This window comes from Semicossyphus pulcher, unplaced genomic scaffold (assembly GCF_022749685.1).
Source record: "Semicossyphus pulcher isolate SPU_LCO1_2020_fin unplaced genomic scaffold, fSemPul1.0.p SCAF_13, whole genome shotgun sequence".
NCBI classification, from domain to species: Eukaryota; Metazoa; Chordata; class Actinopteri; order Labriformes; family Labridae; genus Semicossyphus; species Semicossyphus pulcher.
Window position 1 is genome coordinate 22,693,508 of NW_027211637.1, and position 19,096 is coordinate 22,712,603.

The following is a 19,096-nucleotide window of genomic DNA, read 5'->3' on the forward strand; positions in this document are numbered from 1 at the left end:
AGTGTGGGGAAGCACCAATGACACAGCACGGTTTTGGTGCATTCGACATGAAGGAAACCCATCTGCTTACAGGAGATAAGAGTTTATCTTTTAATAACAGAGGCGGAGGCTTGCTGAAGCTCTGCCACACTGTGTTTATTACTGACATCCACTGCAGTGCTGAGGCCGCCGAGGGCGAAACACAGCCGGGAGCTTTTAAAGCTTTCTGTAAATGTAACTATTTAAAAAAGCTGAATGAGCCTAAAGGCCGAGAAACGTTTGTGAAAGGAGGCTCGTAGCTGCAAGAGTGGACACACACTGATGCCATGTGATGGCAGAAAATCTGCTCTCACAGCGTCAGAGAAGGGATTTAAAGCTGAGAGGCAAGATCATGAGCAATCATTTTCTCTGATCCTGTGAGGAGCTGTGTCGCACTTTTCCACCCATAGGTGGTGTCACGGCACAGGTCTTCCCTCTCGTGTTGAAGCACTTTGACGCATGCCCTCTAGTGGAAAAGCTGCAACACTGGTGGAAAGTATTGTTGGAGCCTGGAAGAGGGAGATAAAAGAGCCTAAAGATAAGACAAAAAGTTTTCCTTTTCTTTACGCTGAAAGCTGCTCAGTTAGATAAATCACGTGGTTCTGAATGGGAAAGTACTGGAGAGCAAGAAGAACACATGCGTACCATAAGTCATATATTTGTTTATTTTGCGTTCTCAACATTGTCACAGTTGAAGTTTTACAATAACTGGGGTCTTACTGACTCACTACTCACTGTACAAACAGAATGCACATAGAAATGAGGCCATTCTTGTCTTTTCATGTGTTTTTTTTTTTAAATGTGTCTCACGCCAGACTGAACAGCTTGCAGCAGGATGTGTGTAGGTTTGCGTACAGTATATGTGTGTGTGTGTGTGTGTGTGTGTAGGGTGGGGGTTGCATGTATGAAAAGAGAGCTGGATGTAAAATGGCAGCAAACTTTCTAACAGTCTGTTTTTGATTTCTACAGACAATCGATATGTTTCACCCCTCCGATCCATCTATGAGGTGATGTATGTACATCCTGATCTTCACTGCGGATATCAGAATAGAGCACTGATCATATACACATTATGTACAGTTCCTTTTTAAACCGCCATCTTGGTCCCTTTACAGCTCCTCCGTCCAAGCAGTTTGCACATCAAAATCCCATATTTACACCGCGAGAGCCCTCAGGAAACAGAAGTGCAATGTTCTTTATGTTTCTATTTTACACAATGGCTTTGTTGATGAAATGCATGCTGAGCTTCGACATCTACCAGTCAGACATGGAACAACAAGAACAACATCAGGAAACCGATCAAAAAACCAAAATTTAAACGCTGATTTTTTTCCCGCCCCCCCCCCCCCCTCGCCCATCAGCTCACAGTGAAGAGGACACATGATGATCCATGCAGTGCATCGTTGGGGTACTCTCTCACAAACAATGACTGTAGACGTTTGAAGCACTACAACAAATTCCGCTTTACATCCCAAGATTTCAGAATCATAGCAAAAATATGAAATCAATGGAAAGACACATTCAGCTGATCATTAACGTCCCACGTGTGATATGTCTGTCGTCTGAACTTCCCTTTTTATTCCGCATGAGGTGAAGATAAGCCTGACTTATGGCGATGGTTTATTTGTGACTGTTAAAATACATGTACAACCTGAATATCGGGACAAACAGTTTACTGTCACTAATTTACACACTAGAATAGACTCTTATTTGTAGAATGTAGAAAGTTATTCTTTACATATACCCAGCTCCTTTGTTCAGTTTGCATTTTTGTATATTAGAATTGCATTTCCTGAAAAGAATGAAAGTGTTCTCTTCCATATGTGCTTATCCAGCAAAATAGTTCTGTTCAGCCCAAAGAGAAGCATTTTCCTTTTATTAAAATATATACACACATTCCTCTTCCCACTGTGAACTGTGTAAGTAAGTATTTATATATTCTGAAATGAAAAAAGGTTGGGGTTTTTTTTTTCACCTGAATCTCGTCCTGGACAACAAGAGAACAGACTTCCACTCTCAGTACAAGTCTGCGTATTTCTGAACATGATTGCACTTAAACTTGCTATGGTAACACTGATTTGTTATACAATGTGCAGAGGATAGCCTCACATTAATAACATTACATGCAAAAATCACTCACTAGACATTCCACTAAACTCCAAGTCTGTACCTCTCATAAGGACACGAGGACAGCCGCACATTAATTTAGCGAGAAACGACTCTGACACGGGGTCAAAAACAAAAGGTAAATAAATAATGACGCAACATGAAAACAACGCACAAATCGGGGGTTAGGGGACACCTTGTTATGAATGTACAAAATCAGTACAAAGATATTGCACATATGATAGAAAAAAGATGAAAAAAATACTACGCAAGAACTGATTTTATCCACTCTTAAACTTTGTTGGTGGATAAAAAGAAACTAAAGGCAAAAGAAGTGTCGCTGATTTTATTTTGAAGGGTCGAGAAGGGCAGCTGCCGCGTACGTTAAAGGCAACAGACTTCGCGTGTTCAACGGGTCCATTTGTAGCATGAACCGAGCCACCGAGTGTAATTAAAAATGTCTTTTAACTTGTTAAAAGTTTAAGCAGCCACAGAGTGAAGAAGAAAAAAACGGAGGTTAAAATAACCCCACAAAGGTCGACAGGAGAAGTCTGCTTCAGGCGTCAGCAGCGTTTGTTTGAAGCCCATATGCGACAGCTGCCCTCCAGAGGCTCCTTCTGATATATTTTGAAAGGCAAAAAATCCAGAAGAGATTAAAGGCCGGACTGAATGGGAGTTCGCTCCTTTCAGGTCTACATCCTGTTACCACAGAGTCAGTATAATACTGATAGAATTCATCTTTGCTGATAATAATAATTGTAAGTATAATCTTACAAATTACTTTACGCACAATATACTGTACATGAAGTCTTGACTAAATAGATTATGCATTAATAATTGGCACATTTATTTATGAGAGCTAGGAGACAACACATATAGCTGTCATCTACAGTAAATACAGCACTAGAACTACAATGACTGAGACGGTCGACTCAGCTGTTTACCTGTCCTTTGATTTAGTGTGAAATGATTACATCTAGGTTCTTCACTACGTATGAGCTCTACGGGAGGCAACGACAAATTGCATTCATATGATGGAAGGATCTGCAAAACCAAAGAGTTGAAGGTTGACTTCTGTGCACGAGAAAGTACGCCACCGTCGCGGCGGAGAAAACAGTCAGCCATGTTCTGCTCTCGTCTCGGGTCGCCTTTCCTCCTGATTATGTGAAGGTAAGACCGGGTAGTGAGGGGGGTGAAGCAGAGGGGACCGGCCGGGGCGGTGAGCGTGGAAAACATAAGAGCATCTTCCTGCACCCACCCGCACAAAACCCTGATGGGGCCTGGCCCGGGGATCAGGCGAACTAGTAAAGGCCCCTGGTGGAAGATTTGAGTCCGTTTCCATCCTGCATAAAGTTGGACCTGGAGGTGAAAAAGTCGTGTGCGGCGTGTGACTCGTCTCCGTCACAGCAGCAGGAAAACACAGTGGACAGGCCATAGAGTTATGCTGTCAGTCCCTTTGGTGTAAGCTCCTTCTGAAAGTCCCCTCCTCTCAGCATCACACTACGGTGCTGATGCCACTGTGTTTGGGTTTGGGTCCGCCAGGCGCCGAACCCGCCTGCTGACTGTGGTGGTGAGGTGCGTGCTGGGAGTGTGAGGAGTGATGGGAATGCTGGCTGTAGTGGCTGTGCTGCGAGTGGCTGTGTTGGTGTGCGTGCGAGGAGTAGGCCGGGTGCTGGTGGTGGTGCGTGTGGGGAGGCGGGTGGTAGTGGTGGTGGTGGTGGTAAGGCGGCGGGTTCTGCGGGACTTGGCAGTACTGGGAGTGGTGGCCGTGATGTTGTCCTGGGTGCGACGACTGTGCTGTGTGGTGCAGGTTGGTCGGGTGGGGCTTGTGGGAGATAAGAGTGGGGTGGCCGGGCGGAGGGAAAGGAGAGTGGCTCTGGGATGAAGGTTTGCCTCGCTTGCTGCCAAAGAGCGACCCGAGGATGGAAGTCGATGCCGAGTTAGGGATGGTGGGGTGGCCGCGGGGAGCGCCCTCGCGTGGCGTGGTGGCTCTCCGGCGCGTGTGCGGGCTGCTAATGATGGACCCCTGCAGGTGGGAAGAAAGGTAACAGCATGCCCGTCAGATTCTGCACAACAGCTGCTAAACTACAGGTACAAGGCACCAGCAGGATGGATTCACAGTTGTCTTTTTTTTCAGATAAACAAGTAGCAAAATGTTTTAGAGCATGCAAATGAGAAACTTAAAATGTTTTCATGGTAGGCAGCAGCAACACTAGGAATACTTCAGCTTCAGGATGGAGGGAGCCTGTTTTCAAAGGAGCTAACTGACAGTAAATCTGGAACAAAAGTAATCACATGAAGACATATCGGAGCATAATTTATGACATAAACAGGGGTAGAAGAGACAACATTTCATCTTCATTGCAGTCAGTGTGCCAAACCCTCTACGAGTCACACATGCAACTTGTTATAATCAATGGAGGCAGAGTTTCCACATGCAGAGGATGTGACAGGCAAACTCGTCATCCAAACATTCAACTAGAAGTCAGAAGGCAGGAGGAACTAAGCTCTCGTGTGCAGACTTCACAACAGGCCCGGACACTTTCCCCCCTTTTTTCTGGATCCAACAATGCTCTCTATAATCCAGGTAGATATTCTCCTAAAGTAAACTTTTCCTTTGGCACATGCTTCATCTCACACTGGAAATAGACCGTATGACGTCTTTGAAAGCAGAATGAAATTTTCAGGGTCCCAGACTTCAACCCAACACATGAACTCATGGACACATGAAATGAGGGAAAGATGAATGAATGAAATCCACATCTTTAGAAGTGCTTGTGAAGCACTTTGAAGGCTACGTTCCTCCCTAAACCTTGATTCAGATAGGAGAAGTTGTGGATAAGGGGGGAAAAAAAGAGAAAAGACCCGGACAGGGAGAGGGGGGGTCCTAGCGTCTCACAGAGCTACCACCCTGCTACAGAGGAGAAGAAGAACCAAATGAAAAACCGCTTGTGATGTGATTGAATGAAAGACAGAGACAGGCGACAAGGGGAGGGATCAGAGGAGGGATTAGTAGAGTCATGCTTGTTGGAAGATAAAGTGTGTATTGGTCATCTAGCATGACCAAAAAACAGGAGATCTCTGGTTCCACAGAGGGGCAGGATCAGAGGCAGGCAACCCATGCATGCACACTAACTGAGGCAAGCAGGTTATAAGGCATCCCAGGAAGAAAAAATAAATGATCCAAACAAATGGACTGAGTCTATGAAGCAAAGAAGGTGTAAGACCAAAAAATAAATGGTGTGTTTTCACAGTGCACATCATCACATAGAGAGTAGCTTGGATACCAGCTGCTTCCAACTTACTTCCATATTGCTGTCTAGTGATCCTGCACTGCTGCGACGCCCCCGCTTGCCTGCCCGAGACATGCAATACCACAGATTAGAGATCGACAGCACTCCTACAGATGTTTAGGCCGCCCACCAGTCCCGTAGGGGGCAGTGCAGTGGTTTTGTGACTGTGAGTAAGGTCCAAATATGGGCGGGAGGGGGGGGGGAGAGAGCGCGTTTGGGGCTGGGAGGGACGTGGGTGACAGGTGGCTAACATAACTTCTTTTAATCATTGAAACTAGAGCTGCTTTGACTTTTATTTTTACGATTAATGTAATAAAACGCACTTTAAAATGGAGGCTCTGTTAAGTAACTTTGAATAAATTTCAACAAATATGAACTCCGTCTGATTTTACCAAAAGATTTCGGCCTCTTTGATGCCAAAACTAATGAGTCCAAGATTTTTTGACTTGATAAATTGCGACAACTCGTTCTTAACGTTGTCACAAGATGTAGATTTTCAAACGGGTCAAACGGGTGGCATAAAGCCAGTCTCAGTGACAGTCACAAAGGAGGAGACACATCAAAAGCATTACAGTGGTTGTTGCACATGGGATGTACAGGCATATACAGGTTTGAGGGCGAACAGAGCACTCTTGCCGTTGTTAGGCTCACACTCAGCCAATGATACATGACCAATAATCACACATATACAGGAAAATACCTGATGTGTATGGAAATAACACAGTAAATACACATGGAATGGAGTATGGCAGGAAAAGGAAAAAAGAAAACACTCAACAAAAATGGCCCCGCTAACATGCCGCATCCTGCATCGAGAAACACAGAGACACTGACTGACCTATGATGTCCCATTGAGGTGAGAGCAAGGCATGTCGAGTTACCAACAGAGAGGCAGACCCCTGACTGGATTTCATTTATTATCAGGTTAATCACCCGATAACTTCACATAGCTGTAATCTGTAATGAATGAAATGCATTCTTGCTTCAGAGACACAGCGGCTGAGTTTAACACTGATATTCACAGACGTGGAGATTAAGTCTTGTTCTCGTTGCTGCTTACAAACCAGCGCTGATTTGTTTGGTCCACATATATACATGGGAGGAAATGGCACGTGATGTTCGAATTAAAAACAACAGAGTATTATCATGAAATGCCTTTGGATAAAACAAACTAAGGAGTGCAGCAGTGCTGTGTAGGGGGGAAAAAAAGAAGAAGTGAGGATAAAAACATGGATGGAAATGCTGAGAGATAAACTGCCCGTCAATTTCATTCATCACTGAGAGGACGAATCGGGAGAAACTGCTTTTCTAAACAGTTTAAAAGTCTTTGAGTTGTGAAAAAAGTCTCTCTGAGTACAAAAAACAATGAAGGACACACCGTCCAGACCAAACTAACCAATCATGAGTGAGTTAAATCGTGGATTTAAAGGGGAAGACTAAAAAATCAAAGTATGGTGCCGTGAAACAACATTTTGCTATTTTTATCCCCTTGACATCATCACAGAGAGCTGGATGACAGAAGGAGTGAACTCTGCTCTTAAAAAACAAGATTCTCTGGCTGTACCTGCTTCCGAGAGGTCTCTCAGGGAGCTGCTGAGCGCGCTCCTCTTCAGGCCCTCTCCCATGGCGTAGGTGTCGTCCAGACTGGCGCGGTTCATGCTCCCGTTGCCGGCCTCCTTCTTCAGACCGGAGCTCTGCGACATGCTGGGCCTCACCACCCCCTTCTGCTTCTCCAGCTCAGCTGTGGAGACGAGCCAAGGAAAGACTGAGGTAAGTGGCAGTGGTTTTTACGTCTCACTCTAGCCAGGGTGTGACTTTGGACATGTTTTTGACTGTATTCATGCTGTCTGAAACTTATGAAAGTCCACTATTGATCTATGCAATTTCCAACATCCTGTTGTTTTGTTTCGCAACGGAACTGCCTTTTGAACGTCCAGAAAAAACACCCTCCCTCCTGTTAGCCATCCTGTGAACTCTGTAAAAACTCTCCCTCGTAACTGCCGCAGTTGAGTAATGAGGACCATGCCCTGTTTCCACTTTACACAGCCTGAGGTAGACGGAGAAAGAGGGGGAAGGGAGGAGGAGAAAAAAGGCAGCTCACACTCTATTCTGTATTTCTCCATTTCCTGGACCTCGGCGATGGACTCTCGTAGGTCATCTGTGAACTTCTTGCGGTCCTGGGGGTTGGGCGCGTTGAAGTTGATGAGGACTTTGATGTCCGCACCTGGTATCGCTGATGTTAGTCTGATTCCATTTGGGTAATCTGGGGAAATGGCAAACAGAGAGGGAGAGACATTTACACAAGGGCCATTGATCAAATCCGAGTTGAAACACGTCGGGCGAATCTGTGTGAAGTTTGGACTTTAAACAATGTCACAGCCCGTTGGTCGGACATTTCAGTTTTGCTGTGCTAAATCAAACGGTGCGATGTAAACACGCCACAGGGATAAAGACTAAAAGGGAATGCCACTTACACTGGTTTTCAAACAGCATGACTTGCATCCCGTAGAGAGAAAAAGACTGTCTGAAGCTGTACGTCACAGAGTTCTTCTTCTTCTGGAAGATCTTGGTTACCTGAAAGCAAAGAGAATACTTTAAGAGTTGGTCTAAAGATGGAGGAGGAGAGGAGGAGGAGAGGATTGGAGATTGGCTTTTACCACTAGGAGGTCGTTGAACAGGAAGATCTCCCGCTGATGCAGGCCCAGCTTCTGGAGCTTGTTGGGGTCTGGCACTTCAAACAGGCGGCAGTAACACACCAGCCGGCGATGGGGCAGCGAAAGAACCTACGAGGCAGGAAGAAAGAGCACAGATACCGACACTTCAGAGGTCATTACTGCCTCAGTCCACACGGTAATAAAAAACAGAGGTCAGCGCTTCCTCTGAGCAGAATTTAAAGAAGGTGTGATTCACCCCAACACTGTGTTTTACATTCTTTACAGAGAGATGACTTCACAGTGACGGATGGGGAGATGTGGGGACATTTAGGATACAACCTTTAAGGTCTGCAAGTAAGGTTTATTTTCATCACTTTTGTAACAAAAATGTTAGCAAAAGGATAGTTACAATTACCTGAAGGCTAAGTTCATATAAAATACTAATCAAATTAGTCCAGTATCTTAAAGTTATAAGTTTACTGCAGGAGCAGACGATCCTCTGAAGCAACATTTCAGAGCCTCTTCCAAGTTATTGTTGATCGAGAAATGAGCATCCAGTAACATATCCACTGTGTCAGTTTAAAGCTATTAAGTTATAAACTATTTTATTATACAGTCTAAACTTCCTCTTTACGCAAAGAGTCATTTAAAAGAGCTTTTCTATATGTTTGATTTGTGTTGACTGTGTCTGTGTTTGTGTGCGAGTGTGTGCTCTGTTGGTGTGTGGATCTTTGTCTGTCGGTCGGCAGGTGGGGCGCCCTGAGAGGCTTCTAGAGGTTTGTGTGTCCTTTAATGACTCCCATGTACTTGAGTGTTTTAAGGTGTTTTGCACGGTTACTTTTTGGGTCGGTTACTAGTTGTTAGCCCCATAGGGCCACCTTAGAGTGTCTCATTAAAGTCCTGTATTCTATAATCTTCTTAGACACATATGACTAACACAGGTTACATAAGTTATTGTTGCTATAACTATCATCTTCTTTTATGTAGTTAACTTTATGCGCTGATGTCACCTGTTAAACTGTAACCTGAATTTTGAGGAGCCCTTACGTACAAGAAAACACGTCCAATAGAAACCGTGTATTAACATCCATGTGTCAAAACGTTATGAATTACTCGTGCTAAGTCAGCGCACAGCTCCCTCTATAAAATTATGATAACTAATCATTTTCATTAAACTGGGGGGAAGTGTGATATATATTCTGTTACTGGGAGGCACCTGCATGATGAACACCCTGCTGAGGGCACAATCTGTAAACACTGCAGCTCAATGCCAGCCTACAATTTATGTCTGTTGATTCTGTCTCCAGGGAAGAAGAAACTCCGCTCATCGCTCAGGAACAGATGTGATGCTTCAGGGGGAAAAGTTGCAGCCTCTTTAGATAATCTCACTCTGAAACTACTTGTCTTATGTGCAGCTTTCAGAGACAGGAAGCTGTGCGCATACAGTGAAAGAATGAATGAAAAATGATCAAATAAAGTGTGATTTATAGATATTTAGCCTACTTACACATCCAAGGCCGTGGTGGAGGGATCCGATCTACAAAGAGAGGATAAAGAAGACGTTATATGCAGCTGTTCAGTTAAGATTACACACACATTTCCTCTGATATCATGATAATTAAAAGTGCCTTTATAAGCACTGCCCTTGCAGGCTGTGCACATTTAGCCGTTAAAGCGGCTATGAAGATGCATGCACAGGGTGGTGGTCTTTCTCCGCTGCCGGAGTCGAGGGAGTCTGTAATGATGTTGGAATGAAAACAGATCCTCCCCTAGAAACCCGCTCCGAGCAGCACTAGCGGACCTGATTATTCTGGAGAGGAATTCCAATGTGGTTATTATGCTAAAGTGTTTTACCGCGTGTCCAACTGGGCTTTTAATTCTGCAGCTAAAATGGTGATGAGGGATCATTTTTCAATACTCGACATGATCACTGGGAGAGAAACCCATCCATCCCACTGGAAACCGACTGAAACAGAGTCCTCCGTGCGAGACAAGCCTCTCCCTGCGGCTGCATAGGTTAATCACACTTTTAACCTTCACACATGAGAGAGATGTCAGTGCCTGCAGGATAATGCAGAGATGCTGCTCGAGCTCTGATCACTATTTATCCACAGGAATAAACTGCCTAATGATTGTGAATGAACTGACTGATCCAACGCAACTATTTCTTGCAAATTATACGCTGCTGTCAAACACTTCTCCCTCTACAACTAGGAAAGAACTAAAGGTGGAACACAGGGCCTATTTTTCATCAGACTGCAGCACTGTGTGACATCTCTTAAGGGCTTTGAGTGTGTTAAAATCACCAGCGTGAAGGTCTTCGCCCAGGCATGAGTCCCCTTTCACACAACAACACCCAAGGACATAAGATTTTCTAAATCATGCTGTTTCTTCTTTGACAAGCCAAGCTCTGTAGGTTCATCAATCTAAAGAGAAGCTTTATTTAAAGAGAGACATTTTTAAGATGATATTAAACCAAACTGATATATGGATTTGCCGATATAAGCGGTCCTTTATTGGCTTATCACAGATATATCTTATGGGTGTCTCATTCCCGCCAACTTTTATACAAAACAATTGACCCCTCACTAAGCCCCTCCCTTGAACGGCCACTGTCCAATCCTACGTTAGCAACCGCAACTCGGCACAGGCCTGTCAAGCTTTCAGAACAAGGAGAAATGGGTGTGCGTATGGAATCTGCAAGTCCGACAGCAGGTATCCTCAAAGTTTAGAGGGGGTGTTTCGCTTTTCCGAAGCCAAAAACTCAAGAGGAGAGATGTCGGACATGGATTAAAAATTGTGGAAGACAGTCAGCTGGTTTCAGCCCTTCGCTACCACCACTGATATCAATATATTGACTTAACCTGCTGTGACAACATTGTTGTTGCTGTATGATTGTCCTAAACATGAATTGTCAAGACGAGGGGGGGCCTGACGCTTGCATTGGGGCCGGTGAGCTTGTCCTCTTCATTCACAACGCTCCTCTGACACATTATATTCTGGATGTAGCTCTCAGATGCGTATTGTCGTCCTTTCTGTCGACTTCTCTCTGATATTCGGGAACTATTTTTCCAGAAATTTGCTATTATTTCACTTGGAACATCTCTCGCCATAATATTTATAAGCCGGTGCGAAACCTTGACAGGCGTAGCAACAGTAACCAAGGGGGGCAGGACTAAGCAAAGGGTCAATTAAGAAACAATACTTGGGTCTACCAGAGCGCAGTCTGAGCCCACAGTTGACAACACTCTCAGCACTGTTTGCAGCAAATGTCGCAGAGCATCACAGCCGAGCAGACGGTAGTCCCGCGCTAGAACTCACTGACTATGTGTAATATTGTTTAATATTCTTTGATGAGGCTATTCGTGTTAGAAAGCAGCCATCAAAGTACATTTTGAGAAGTACAAATCAAAGCAAAATCAATGTAGAAAAGGTCTATTTTCTTTTCAACTCTTCAGCTATAATTCCCCTTTATTGGTACTTGTATCCGTCTCAAACATCCAATATCTGTCGGGCTTTTGGAGCTATAGCTTTCCTAGTACTGTTTAAAGAATAATCCTGCCTGTCTAAACCTTATAAGCCAAAGATGAGATTGATGTTACACCTTGAATGTTATAATATCTTTAATTGAACTTAGAAAAGTAGATAAAAAACAGTACTCACAGGTTTCTTTCCCACAATGAGCTTCTCAACCTTCTGCACCTGTGAGACGTGGTCTTCATTGGTCTTGAGCTCTCGCTTACGGATCCTCTCATAGATGCCCACAAGAGTCTCCCTGGGGATATCCTCCCCATCATCCACACCTGGCACACAGCGGAGAATAAAGTTACTATACAAGGGAAGGATTTTATTTGTTTGTCTGTAAGAGACATAATAGAGACAAGAGTCATATTAAACAGACCTAAAATAGATTGATTGATTGATAGTCATCTGTGTCCTAGGGTGAGTGTATCCTAGGGTGGCATTATCATATCAGTCAGTGGTTTGTTACCTCTTAAATTCTTGATGAAGTCCTCCAGCTTCATCTTCCTCTCCGGCTTGACGTTGGGGCTGTACATGTCAGTGTTGAGGAGGATGATGGCAAACGCCAGGATGAAGATGGTGTCAGGGTTCCTGAACTGCCGCACCACTGTCGGGTTACAGATGCAGTAACGCTGGCTGGAAACACGAGACAGGGGAACACTATCAACCATCTAGACTTACAGCCGAACTCGGATTACAAAACGCACACAAAAGAAATGTTCTTCTCGTGAGGAAACGCTTTCAACATTCAGAGAAAAACAGAAGTAATGCAGGAACTGCTTCTTTGTGTGTGCCAATCATTATCTGGACAACACAGCTGTGAGGAAACCCCGCAGCTGTGACTGTCCAAAAATCAATAAAGGTTGTAAGAATGCTTCCAGTTTTATGAGCTCAAAGCATGTATGTGTGTTTTATGTTTATGTGCATTCAGAATTTGTGGTTCAATGAACAGCTTTGGTCTGCAGTCCTTCTCAACAAACACACAAACAGACATTATATTTTACGGAAACAAATATTAACAGTGTGTTCTTCCCCTTCTTTCGTAAATCACAACAATTTATTGCTGAAGTGAGGTGGCTCAGGGCGGCTTTTTCCCTCTTTTCTTTGTGCCAAAATGCGTCTGATATCTTTAAATGCTTTGTGTCAGTGTGTGAGCTAACCTGAAGGCTTCGATGAGCCTCTCCACTTTCTGGGCCTCGCCCTGGACACGGATGTGGTTCTGAAATTTCCTGAGAGCCTCGTCCAGCTCCATGCCCTGGAAGTCCATCTCATCTACCACACAGCTGGTGAATAAAGGGACAAATAGAGACAAGAAAATTATATATAAGCATGGCATGAAACAAGTTTTGTGGGCATGACCCATTATTTTACATCTTACAAGGCGAGATCAGACATGTCAGGGTTCTTGAAATATATTTCTGGTCATGTTTGAGAAGTGCTTGTCACTCTTTCTCCTTAATCTTCAATTAACTTATCAAAGGCAGAGGCAACAAAATTTTGGTACAGAGTCTTTCTTTGTTGTTGTGCATGTGGACAAAGATTCTGGACTTTGGTATATTTACACAAGTTCAAAGAGTTCATAGATTTGGGGAAAATAGGGAGAAAAAAGACACACTCACTCCAAGACATCTCTGTTGAACTGTTTCTGTCGATTGCCGAGAAATTCTCCGATCATCTGCCTGCTCAGCCCCTTCCTCTGCAGCAGGAAGTGAGCCACACCGACCGGCGTGTCAGGGATGAATCCCCTCTCAGTCAGGTACTGGATGCCCTTTTCTGGCTTCCTGGTAAATTCAACATTTAGATACAGGTTAATTAAAACCAGTATGAACAAATTCAGTCTAAAGTCTATTCAGTCCATAAACATGTTACACTCATACACCTCTGAATTTGATATTAATGCAGTTAATTACAGTTTATAGTTCATCACAGTGATTGAAGGATTTTTCAAGAGGCTTCTCTATCATCATCCTCGTCCATTTGCTCGGCCCTTAATCACAGCAAACCCTGGTCAAGCACCTCCTCCATCACAGCTGAGTACCTACTTGTTGAACAGATTCAGGCCGATGCGGTAGTGTCTCTTGCGGATCACGTCATTGCTGAAGATGGGCGAGTCCCAGCTGTTGCGGGTCTCTTTGTGGTACGTCTGCTTGCTGAGCGTCTGCTCTCGTAGGCTGTCCCTCGAGGACGACTCGGAGCTGCAGTTGATGGTGTCGTTGGAGTTGGATGTGCTATTGATGCTGTCGTTGTCCCCGTCTGAGAAGTCAGACTCTGACTTGCTCTGTCTGTTGGCTGAGCCGTTGATGGCTAAGTGGCTTTCCAGCTGGCGGTGACGATGGCGCAGAGGCGCATCGTCGTCACGGGAAGAAGCCCGTGGTGGGGGTCCATGGGATATGTGTTTCGGGCTAGCTTGGGATGATGTTACAATGTGGCCGTGAGGTTCGTACACAGGCGGCCGTTTGACAGAGCTGCGCTCAGAGCGGTCGCTAAGCTCTGCAGAGCTGTCGCTAGGAGGTTCTATGGTCAACAATGGAAGATGGTCCATTCTGAGACGCTGCTCTTGGCACTCTAGAGAAGGAGTGCTGCGGCAGCTCGTGTCTGTGTCACGACCCTCATCTTTGGGGTCAATAGGCCAGTACTCCTGGGAGGAGTTCACTGACCGCAAACGCAAGTCTGATTCTGTGCTGGAGGGCTGGTCCCCTGACCTCGACAGGGCGATAGAGGGGGACATGTCCTCCTCATCGATAAACAGAGTAACATCGCTATAGGACGCCATTGTTTCATCGTGCATGCGTCCGGCTGCCCTGCGGTGGGACTTCACCTGATAGGGCACCTCCCTCTCCACCTGAGAGCAGCCCATGGCCTCTGGGTCAGGACCCTCGTCCCCCTGCAGGCTGCGACAGTTCAGTGCATCATCTATCGACTCAGCCAGAGACTTGACCTGCCTGGAAAAGGCGTCCTCCAGCTCCGTGATGGCGTCTGTCAAATCACCCTGTTGGGCCGGGTGGGACGCCATATTGGCCTGTTGGTGGACTTCAATATCTCCACATTCAGACTGCACCATTGACAACGGGGTGCCGTCCTCCGTCATGGACACCTGCCTCCCTTCAAAGTAGGAGCTGTGCACTTTCTCAGGGCCCTCGAACGAGAGCTGCATCCTCATGTTGGAGAGAACGATACGCCTGGACATGCGGTTCTCAGACATAGAGCTCCTGAGACGTTCAAAGTTCTTGTTCATCTGATACTGGCGGAAGGCTGTCTGGATGGTGCGAGCCGCATGCCGAGTTATGAACCGTCCACCATATTTACGCTCCAGCATCTCCACCTAAAGAGAAAACAGTAATTATTTTGAGAAGCTGCCACCCATGCAATATTTCATCAGACTGTCACTGATAATTTGCTGACGAGCTGACGATCTAACAACAGCTTTTTCCTGCTCTTTCCTGTACCAAGCTGTGTTCCTGATAAGTATACCACACAATTCAAATTCTTTAGGAAATGCTGCACATGACTCTTGTGATAAAGGAATAGAAAAAACCTTGCCCAACTCCAAAGCAAACTATTAAGCCAGTGTATTCTTGAATACCTGTTTGTCCTGGAGGTCCGCAGAGAGCTCATAGCTCTCGGAGAGCGAGCGGGACCGCTTGATGGCCTCCTCCTCGGCCTGCTTCCGGAGGATGGACTGCGAGTGCTGGAGCTTGGGCCGACGGGGTCTCTGAGGCCCGGGCTGGACCCCGTGGCTGTAAAGCGGGCTGTCGAATCGGTCGGGGCTGATGGCCGAGCCGTGAGTCACCGGGCCCTGGCCATAGCTGGCTCCACCGTCCAGGGAAGGGCCACTGTCATTGGGCCGTCCATCCCCTTCCACACTGTAAGAGAAGGCAAAAGGGGGGGTAAGATTAGACGATGAAAGATACATTCTGGAGTGAGATTGTGACTGAAGCATTACTGGGTTATTGCAGCTCTGTTTTCAGGTCCATCTTATGAAATGTCAAAGAAAAAATACGCTTAACCTTGTGGCCTTAAGCGCTTAGAAAGTATGTCTAGTGTCTGTAAGGGAATACAAAACACGTGACATGACTCCAGAGAGTGTAAATGAATGAAGCTGTTTCTGGAATGTGCCGATTCTACAATATAACACATTTCATTCAACAGTAAGCTGTCTAAAAATGGGACTTTCCTATTTAAAATATCCACCAAAATTTGAACAAGCCATAGATCATGTGGCGACACATTCAGGAAATACAAATGCCACATAAACACTCATATATCAAACAGTCACCTGATGTCCTTCCTCTGTTACCTCTTACACAAATAAAGTGGAAAGAAAAACAAGCGGTTACTCACTCACTCTTACATTCTGCCACACTACACGACAACCGCTTGTTGCGAAAAGACCGTCTATTTTCTATAAATTGCCAACTCTTCCTCCAAATCTTGTCCACCATTCTTTCAGTCAAGTGAGGTCCAGAGTACACGGGCTCCTCTGGGAAACCAAAGTTTATGCCTCCTTCAGGGCCAATCAGTGACCAAAGGGAGTTGCATCATGTTTGCCGGAGCGACGACACACTGTTCCAATATGCGCTACAAAGTCCAGTTCAGGGTAGAATGACAGAGCAAACACTAAATCAGCGGTTCTTTAGAAATAGCCAAGATGTGGGCGTATGTGGAGCCCACCTGCTCAATATCTAGCGCTACACTAACTGTAACTCCTCTCCTCCGTGGTACAGCCAGTGCTTTCACTCTTCGCTGGCAGCTAATGTGTTTGAACTGTGACTCGACACACCCATACAGTGTACACAATCCACTTCCTTCATTAGACAGCCTCAAATCAACATTCAGCAACACCAGTTTGACAGCAAATAGCCACAAACGCTGAGTGAGAAAGTGGAACTGAATATGGTCAAAAGTTCACGCAGCAGATGTTTTTGCTGACCTTTTTTGGACAGCATAGACAGCATAGGAAATTCACAACCCACAACTTGTCCCTTCCAACAGAAAGTTTTTTTGTAATTAAATAAGAAGAAATATAAAGTGTACAATGATTTCATCTCAGCATGGCTTTGTATGCTTCAGTCGTCTAGACAAAAATAAACACTTTCGAATACAAGCGCTTTTTCAAGTAAGGCACTTCTGCTTTCCAACCAAGCACTTGACTGTGAAATATATAAGCACGTCGTCCTGCTGTGGCTGTAAAACTACCGCCAATGAGACTGATTTCAGCGGTTGAGATTGTGTAACTGGAGATATTAACATGCCCTAAAGTAGCACATCGGGTGAACTGCATTAAGTGGCCTCCTTCCTATTTGTCACAGTGAAGGAGAACAATTCAGGGTCAGCCGAGGCCACTGTGACACGGGAACTTTGTGGTAAGTAACTGCTAATTAACTACTCAGGGTTATAGGCACGTACAATGTTCAATGGCCTTTACACTGCTGGGTCAATATAAAACCTTAAACAACACGGTACAAAATACTTCTTTTCAAAGTGACCATTGGGACAAATCCCCCCAAACATCTACCATGGCAAACTATGATGGCATTAACCCTACAGGTAACAGTCTCACCTTGCGCACTTACAGAACAGATATGGAAATGAAGTCAAAATGATACTTAAAATTGTGGTAGTAAAGATATTGTAGACGCAAAATGGGTTTTCATCAGTATAAACATTTATTTGCAAAGATAGCTTGTCTGATTGTTGAGCTTTGGTCAGGACTGAATTATCTCAAAGACTATTGGAAGGATTAGGCTTGAATGAAGCCCAATATCTTTTTGTCTTGAGACACTACAAAGTTAACACTTGACACAAATCCCAGATGGAAATTTTTTTGTTCTGAGAATGTTACGTGCGATGTTCTGGTAATGTTTTGACCGGGAAATTTTTATTTGGTTCCCAGAATGTTCCTTTTAATAGTCGGGGAACGTCCTCTGAAAACAGTTTCAGAGAGTTGCAGTAAGAATGTTGAAATCACATGTCTGGAACGTTTTATAAATCACGCTCTGATAGTTCAGGCCGTACTCACATCCTGAAAAGATCCTCAGAATGTTGCAGTGAGCATGTTCTACCTTTGCTTTCATGTAACATTGAGCAAATGTTTAATAAAAGGCGTTCTGACATCCCAGGCCTCAATAACATCCTGAACATATCTCCAGAATGTTGCAGTCAAACGGTTTTGTCTTTGTTTAACTTTTAACGTTACAAGAACTTTATTTGACATAATAAACATCCTTAAAAAGTTATTTGAATATTAGATTAAAATGTTTTCTTTCAAAGGAAATTAGAACTTGTAGGTAATGTTAGCCAATGTTATGGGAACGTTCCCTGCTAGCTGGGATGTGTCAACAACTCCTGGATGGATTTCTATCCACAGTCATACACAGTTATGTTTCCCTCAGGATGGACTGTAACAACTTTAGTGATCTCCTAACTGTCATCTAGCGCTATTATGTGGTCCCTTTGTCCATTAGTTTGGTTTAAAACCAACTAACTTAAAAAGTAAGGACTATTAGCCTTAGTGGTTGTTTTTGTTTATGGATAACGGGCAAATTCTAGCATGCTAGCATACCTAATTAAGATGATGTGTGTGAAGGTTCTCAGTCATCCAGGTCTTGGATATTCTAAGCTTAATCCAAAAGGCAACTGGACTTGGTTGTAGCTCTTGAAGACGTTTCACCTCTCACCTGAAAGGCTTCTTCAGTTCTAAACTGACCGGGGATACAAGTTTAGGTTTATAATCCAGAAATATACGTGTAGGTTTATGTTTCGAGCTCTGTCCACCGCTCAGTTTAGAACTGAAGAAGCCTTTCGGATGAGAGGTGAAACGTCTTCAAGAGCTACAACCAAGTCGAGTTGCCTTTTGGATTAAGCTTAGAATAACCAAGATGATGGTAAACATTGGAACTACCCAACATTAGCAGACTAGCTTTGTCATTGTGGGCATGTTAGCATGCTAACAGTAGCATGAAGGTTAAAGCAACTACAGCCTCAAGGCGCTGCTGGAATGGCTGACAGTACACTAGTCTCATTGTGTCATATTGTTTTGTTCTATTGTTCTCTAGTTCGGAGTGATTGCCTTTTCTATTGTATCTGATATTGTATAATTACTTATGGACCAAAATACATTTCAATTTCAACTTGTGTAATATAGCAATCTATCTGTGGGAAGGAGGGTTGAGTCTACATTAAACAACTGACAACACAATAAACTACAAGCTGCTTTTTATAGCTACTACAGTGCTCCTCTGAGGTTTTCTCACCCACCCAGTCACCTCTAAAAACACAGCATAAAGTCAAAATGAAACTACAGTACTGTCTTTCTCTGTCCCCGACGGCTCCTGGAGCCAGCGTCTTTCCTTTCATTTTGTTCCTTCTGCTTCACTTTCTCCCAACCAGTCATCCAGACTGTTTGCGAAGAAAGAGAGTGGGAATAAGTGCTGCAGTACTTTTTGCTCTGAGGTCACTGAATTCTCCACTGAGTGAGGTCAGCTGCTCGCGATGGCGGGAAAA

The 19,096-nt window shown here is 44.5% G+C and overlaps 1 protein-coding gene across 4 annotated transcripts in view; it reads right to left on the reverse strand.

The window, feature by feature from the left end:
* Positions 1 to 660: 660 nt before the first annotated feature.
* iqsec1a (IQ motif and Sec7 domain ArfGEF 1a) overlaps positions 661 to 19,096 on the reverse strand; it is a 53,245-nt gene continuing 34,809 nt past the window's right edge. For 3 of the 4 annotated variants that reach the window (XM_069659568.1, XM_069659571.1, XM_069659569.1), the window contains exons 2-14: positions 15,177 to 15,456; positions 13,636 to 14,915; positions 13,213 to 13,374; positions 12,754 to 12,876; positions 12,063 to 12,229; positions 11,735 to 11,874; positions 9,579 to 9,608; positions 8,075 to 8,200; positions 7,892 to 7,991; positions 7,519 to 7,680; positions 6,982 to 7,158; positions 5,430 to 5,479; positions 661 to 4,150 (exon numbers count right to left, since the gene is read on the reverse strand). In XM_069659568.1, the coding sequence (XP_069515669.1) occupies positions 3,620 to 4,150; positions 5,430 to 5,479; positions 6,982 to 7,158; positions 7,519 to 7,680; positions 7,892 to 7,991; positions 8,075 to 8,200; positions 9,579 to 9,608; positions 11,735 to 11,874; positions 12,063 to 12,229; positions 12,754 to 12,876; positions 13,213 to 13,374; positions 13,636 to 14,915; positions 15,177 to 15,456 (3,328 nt within the window). In that variant the 3' untranslated portion in view covers positions 661 to 3,619. The remainder of the gene's footprint in view (positions 4,151 to 5,429; positions 5,480 to 6,981; positions 7,159 to 7,518; positions 7,681 to 7,891; positions 7,992 to 8,074; positions 8,201 to 9,578; positions 9,609 to 11,734; positions 11,875 to 12,062; positions 12,230 to 12,753; positions 12,877 to 13,212; positions 13,375 to 13,635; positions 14,916 to 15,176; positions 15,457 to 19,096) is intronic. The other variant, XM_069659570.1, reaches the window with a different exon arrangement.